We start from the raw sequence: 6627 nt of genomic DNA on the forward strand, positions 1-6627 counted from the left end.
AAATAAAAAATAAATTAAAAAAAAAATACATTCTGTGGCTGGGTGCAGTGGCTCACACCTGAAATCCGAGCACTTTGGGAGGCCAAGGTGGGTAGATCACGAGGTCAAGAGTTCAAGACCAGCCTGGCCAAGATGGTGAAACCCCGCCTCTACTAAAAATACAAAAATGAGCCAGGCGCGGTGGTGGGCACCTGTAATCCCAGCTACTCTGGAGGCTGAGGCAGAGAATTGCTTGAACCCGGGAGGCGGAGGTTGCAGTGAGCCGAGATTGTACCACTGCACCACAGCCTGGGTGACAGAGAGAAACTCCGCCACAGAAATATATATATATATATATATATATATATATATATATATATATATTTATATTTATATATATATATATATATAAATATAAATATATATATATATATATATATATATAAATATATATATATATATATATATATATATATACTGAGTTACCAGGAGTAAAAGTAAAAAAAAATTTAATTAAAAAAAAAAAAAAGAAAAATACCATCAAAATAACCCCTGGAGTTCTGGAAAAAAGAACCTCTCGTTCCCTGAAGACTTTACCTCTGTAAGTACTCAATGGGGTCCCAAGGTAAGTCTGTTGTGGCCTCTGGCCAAGCAGCTAGGCTAGGAGCTAACATTACTGAGGACAAGTGGTCAAACAGGTGACCAAGGAGCCACTCCTGCCTTTTCTTAGACATGCACACCATCGTACGTCATCCAGAACACCCGAGTTTCTGTGCTATGGAGTCTGCAAATACACAACCCCTAAGGCTGATTCAAGAACAAGAACCTAACACCATTCTGTGCACAGCCCCTTGCCATCATTACAATCTCACCTCTCACCTGCTCTAATTTCTGTTCATTGCCTCTAGCACCACCCAAGATTATACACACCTGCTTACCATCTGTCTCTTCCCCAGAGAATGAGCTCCATGAGGTGAGGAGTGTTGTTCTAGCCACCATAATACCCCCAGTGTCCAGGCCAGGACCCAAACACAGCAAGCACTCAAATACTTGTCAAGTCATGAATCAGAGAATCACCTGATCATGGCTTTTTTGCAAGGTGTGATTTAGGGAAATGTGCAGAGAGAAAGTGGGAGGCAGCTGGCAGACCCAGTCACAGCAGCCTAGCCCCCTTCTTAATTCCAGTACCACTTACCGCAGGGAAGAACAATGACCCCCGAACGTGCACGCCCATTTCCAAACATCTTTCGCAAGCTCTTCTCCTGATAGGGTCTGAGGACAGCCGTGGGTTTTAGGTCAATGTTGATATCAGGGTTGACAGAATCATTCCGGAAGTCGTATTCTGCCAACAGAGGGTACTCCAGGTGGATGCAACGTTTCTGGAGTTCCTCAATCATCTCCTGGAAAGTGAGCACAAAAACGGTTTCAAAATCTTGTTAGCTCCAAAGTGTGCTCAAAAGCTTCACATCTTCTAAGAAGTCCAATGGTCAGAAAAGTGGCATTCTATCTAGACGTCTATAATTTTAGATATTGCTCAGTTAACAACTGGGATAAAGCACAGAAGAGCAGCCCAGACTAACAACACTATCAGAATGAAATTGAATCAGCAGCCAAAATTGACCTTCAGGCACCGTTTCTCACATCTCCTCAGGAATTTGTGAAGACCAGCCTAGCGCCTGAGGAAGAGGACACTGGGCCTTTAACTCCATCAGGAGGAATGATGCCATGGCCCACAGATAATAAAAAGAAGAAAGCAATTCAGGAACCAACAGGGATTCCTTCCGTTCACACAGACTACAGGCAGAGTTGACAAAGGGCTCAGCTAGCTTCTACCAGCAGCTCAGTGAAGAAACTAGGAAGGTACATTCACTAACCTGCTTGACTTCAAAAGATACCGTCTGTGTCTCTTCTTCTTCTTCCTCATCCTTGTCCATTTGTTCATAGAAGTCAAACAGGTCCATGGGGATGTCAGATTTGCCCTGTGGATCTGTCACTCGGGAAGTGGAGGGCCCACCACTGCCTTCAGCAGTCTTAGAAATCTGTAGGAGAGGGAGATGCTGAACGTGCACACATTTAATTCTGCTGTTATCAAGCAATAGGTGAAGCTGTAAGGGACAGAAACCAGCAGGGCTGCTAGGTTGTAAGTGCCGGGTTAAAGAAGCCTGAGAGAACTGAAATCCTAAATGCCTGCCCCCACCCAAGGGTGACCCAGGAATCCACGTACAGCAGATTTGCTTGTGAAGGTCTCTGTGATGAGCTCGGTGGCCTCTCCTTCAGAGTTTCTTAGGCGGCACTCTCGGATCACCGGGTCTTGGAGAAGATGCTGGATTACATCAGGGTGGGAGCTTTCAACGAAGTATCTGCAAGCAGGGGAGGAAGAAAGGTTCTACTGTCCAGCAGGTACCTCCAAGAGATTCCACTGCTCATTCAATTAGATGGTCTGGAAATAGAGGCCTCATGACTCTCCCCACAACCCTTTGCCAAATCTATACTGTGAGCTGCTGGCCATGATTTGACATATGAGGGTTGTGGGCAAAGCCCCACTCTGAAGTCAGGTAAGCAGGGGCCTGAGCCCAGCTCCACTGCTAGGGGAAATACGGTGGCCGGTGAAGGAGCTTCCAGTCTGGGCCACATCTCTTGTTCCCTTTCTCTTATCTGTGTTTCAGAGGAGTGTGGTGTTGGTACAGAGCAGACAGCCCATAAACATCAGGTCCTTCCCATATCCCTTTCTCCCTGCTGGTGTGCAGAGTGACAGTGCCCTGGCTGGAAGAGGCCTGTCACGAAATCTCTCTTACCTGTTGTGCTTCAAGACCAGCTTGACTTTTCCATAGCTGACAGTACACAACTGCAAACAGAGATAACATCCAACAGGTAATCAGCCACGTGCACACTCAGAACACATTCACTACTGGTCCCATCGTACCCCTACCAACCAAGTGAAAAGTTCATTTTACTTTAGGAAAGCCCAACTTGCAATCCTAAAGGGGTCAGATCTGCCTAAACTGAGCTTTTTCCATTGGCCTCTGCTTTCTGAGAAAATCCTCTCGCCTGGCTAATTCTGATGCATATCCGTTAAGTTATAAAACGCTGCTTAAAATCTCCTTGCATTCTGCCTTTCCTCTCTATTCCCACAGCCCCCATCCTAACCTGGAGAAGACCACACCAGTATTACCACAGCTCCTGGCACAGGGCAGGTACACAGTAATTGCTGCATAAATAAAATGCAAAGCCTCTGCACCAATGTTATTTCCCCAACTAGAATGAAAGCGTCTTGACGGCAGAGAATACAGCTACAATCCTCCCAGGTTCCCAAGCCCCTTTAGGAAGGAATACAGTAGAGGATGTGCGGCAGACCTTGAGGAGCTGCCTGGCCCTGCTGTTGCTCCTGATCCACCACGGCAGTGAAAAAACACCTACATCCCTGTAGGCAATTCTCAGCCAAGACCGGGCACAGCCACAGTACCGGTGCAAGACCCTCTCCTTGGACATGATTTTTTTTTTTCTTTGAGGCGGAGTCTCACTCTGTTGCCTAGGCTGGAGTGCACTGGTGTGATCTCAGCTCACTGCAACCTCTGCCACCCAGGTGCAAGTGATTCTCCTGCCTCGGTATCTCACCTGAGTATTTGGGATTACTGGCGCCCACTACCATGCCCAGCGAATTTTTGTTTTTAGTAGAGACAGGATTTTGCCATGTTGGCCAGGCTGGTTTGAACTCCTGACCTCAGGTGATCGCCTGCCTCAGCCTCCCAAAGTGTTGGGATTACAGGCAAGAGCCACCGCACCTGGCCGGGCATGCTTTCACATCACAAGAAAAGAGAACTCTCTCCAGGACTCCCGCAGCTTCTCTGGGACTGGGTGCAGTATCATACTGAATTCCTGCAGCACTCTTCTGCCACTCCGGATCCCAAGGTCTGACTCTGACTCCCTTTAGATAGCCAAAGGCAATGAAAGCCACTGTCTATCTCTTTTTTTTTTTTTTTTTTTTTTTCCCCCCGAGACGGAGTTTCGCTCGTTACCCAGGCTGGAGTGCAATGGCGCGATCTCGGCTTACCGCAACATCCGCCTCCTGGGTTCAGGCAATTCTCCTGCCTCAGCCTCCTGAGTAGCTGGGATTACAGGCACGCGCCACCATGCCCAGCTAATTTTTTGTATTAGTAGAGACGGGGTTTCACCATGTTGACCAGGATGGTCTCGATCTCTTGACCTCGTGATCCACCCGCCTCTGCCTCCCAAAGTGCTGGGATTACAGGCTTGAGCCACCACACCCGGCCTGTCTATCTCTTTTAAATGGCATTCATCCATCTCTCAGAAGAAACCCAGCATGTTCAACTATTAATCACATGGAACCCTCTTTGTTTTGCAAAAAAACAACATCTGAAGTTGCTTTTGACTTTCCCTCACAGAACTTGTTGACTACTGGTCTCCTGCAGATACTTAGCTTTAGATAGAGTTTACAACCTGTGTTGGTCACCTCGGGATGACATAACAAAATTCCACAGACTAGGTGGCTTCAACACTAGAACTGTATTTTCTCAGAGCTGTGAGGCTGAAAGTCCATGATCAAGGTACCGGCCGATTCAGTTACTGGTCAAGGCTCTTGCCCATGGACCTCCTTTCCATTTAAACACATGACAAGGAGGGCAGATGAGAGAAAGCATTCTCCAGTCTTTTCCTACAAGGATACTAATCATACTGGATCAAGACCTCATTTAGTCTTAACTGCTTTCTTACTCCAAATACGCTACCATTGGGTATTAGGTTTTTAAGACAGAATCTGAGGAACACAATTCAGTCCCCAGCACACCCACTTTGGGCTGCATTCCCAAATTCTCCCTGGCTAGAATGGGCCTGAATTAGTAGCCCCTCTGTGTTAATACCCATGGCTAGGAGCAGCTCATGAGAAGCGTAGCCTCACCCAGAGCAGAATGCTGAATCCAGAATGTAGCAGCTGGGGTAATCGGTCGTTATGCTCCCCACAGGAAATCTGAATGGCATATTCTCATGGCTGCCACAGGCTGACAACATGGAGCACCTATGCCCATTGTTACATTAGCAAGGCAGGTGGAATTGCCGGCCTCGGCTTCCACTTGCCTTAATAAACTGCATAATTCCATCAGGGACTCCAGTCTTGCTGAGCTTCCTGAGGTACTCAGTGATGTCACTGGTTTGCAGCCCAACACTGACAGCTGCATACAGGGAGTAGGCAGTTAGTTTGTACTCATGCACATGCGTTGGTCGGCATACTGGCTCTGCAATAGCCACCAAGAAGTCTTGGGCGTATTTGTAAACTGGAGAGAAGGCTTCCAAGAAGATATGGCCATCAGGAGCCTGAGAAACACCAAATGGACAAAACAGACAAGGAAACATGAGTTGCAGAGACCCCTGGACTCCTGCCCGTATCGTTAACAGGAATAAGCTGCCTAACACCACAGATATTCTTCCAAGCACTCCTTCAGACAACTGTGGGACCTGTTACTTTAATCAGATACAGATGAGTAAAGAAATATAAAATGTTTCCAAAGTCAGCAGCTGTTTCCCTCTATTCTGCACAGAGAAAGCCCATCTTACTAGCTATCCTCAGGTTACCTTTTGGCTAGATTGCAACTGAATGTAGAACATTATTTTAAGCAGAGCAAAAGCTTGCTACCGAACATGTCTTCATTAGTTTTTCAGATGGGGAAACAAATTGTTACATGATAAATGCTATTTATTCGGCAGATACAAGTATTTACTACATGGGGTAGGGCTGGGGAAGGAGTGAGAGTAAACTGAGGGGTTAGAACTGGAGGAGGCCCAGGTCCGGCAGGCACACGTGTACGCAACTGCTCGCTGATGTCTTGAGCTGTTCCAACATGTGTACATTAAAGTTCTCTCCCAACCCGTTCTGGGGGCGGTATTCCGAATGTGCGTTTTGACTCTGAGAATGCCGCTCCGCACACTCTTGGGCCCCGCCCAAGCTAAGGGCATCCTTACCACCCACAGCGGCCTGGAGGTGTGGTCGTCCTTCAGCGGCATCTGCAGCCTGTAGTCCTTAGCTCCATATTCATCCACTTTGGTGCCGGACTCATCCACCTGCTTCCCTGCCGCCGAGGGAACCGCTTCCTGAGGGTCGTTCCCAGGGGCGTCCTCTTCATCATCCTCTTCATCCTCGTAGTGCCGCTTCCTGGATTTCTTCTTGTCTGCAAGATACCAACACAGAAGTAAGCCCAGAAGGAGCCTAGGGTTCCCTCCGCGCTGCCTGGCAGCATTTCACCTGCGCCGGCGCAAACTCCTAGCTAAGAGCCACCTGCATCCCGCAGGCGTTGCGCCCCTCACCCGCCTCCCCTCGGCCGAGTTCGCTGGGCTGCGCCCAGGTTCAACATCTCTTCTGCCCAGCGGCCTGTCGCAACCGGGTGCGCGTGGCAGGGCCAGCGGGGTCGGCAGGCGCGGATATGCCCGGACTCTGCCGAGGCAGAGCTGGGGGCAGAGTCCGCGAGCGCAGTCGGGGCTGAGCGCGCCCGCGTCACGTCTCACCGCGGTCTGCCCGGTCTCTTTTGCCCATGGCAGCTACGACAGCAGGGTGAAGACGGAACCACTACCGCAGGCCCGCCGCTAATTCCGCTCTCAAGGGGACTTCCGGCTCACTCCGGAAGCTTCTTGAGGTCCACA

At 48.8% G+C, this 6627-nt stretch overlaps 1 protein-coding gene across 1 annotated transcript in view; it reads right to left on the reverse strand.

The window, feature by feature from the left end:
* ERCC3 (ERCC excision repair 3, TFIIH core complex helicase subunit) overlaps window positions 1–6602 on the reverse strand; it is a 36370-nt gene extending 29768 nt beyond the window's left edge. The window contains exons 1-7 of the mRNA XM_012462330.2: window positions 6493–6602; window positions 5953–6158; window positions 5071–5307; window positions 2775–2824; window positions 2204–2339; window positions 1854–2018; window positions 1175–1379 (exon numbers count right to left, since the gene is read on the reverse strand). Of these exons, the coding sequence (XP_012317753.1) occupies window positions 1175–1379; window positions 1854–2018; window positions 2204–2339; window positions 2775–2824; window positions 5071–5307; window positions 5953–6158; window positions 6493–6520 (1027 nt within the window). The 5' untranslated portion in view covers window positions 6521–6602. The remainder of the gene's footprint in view (window positions 1–1174; window positions 1380–1853; window positions 2019–2203; window positions 2340–2774; window positions 2825–5070; window positions 5308–5952; window positions 6159–6492) is intronic.
* Window positions 6603–6627: the final 25 nt, after the last annotated feature.

Source organism: Aotus nancymaae, unplaced genomic scaffold, assembly GCF_030222135.1.
Source record: "Aotus nancymaae isolate 86718 unplaced genomic scaffold, 86718_ANA_hifiasm-v0.15.2.pri h1tg000029l, whole genome shotgun sequence".
In the NCBI taxonomy this organism is placed as follows: domain Eukaryota; kingdom Metazoa; phylum Chordata; class Mammalia; order Primates; family Aotidae; genus Aotus; species Aotus nancymaae.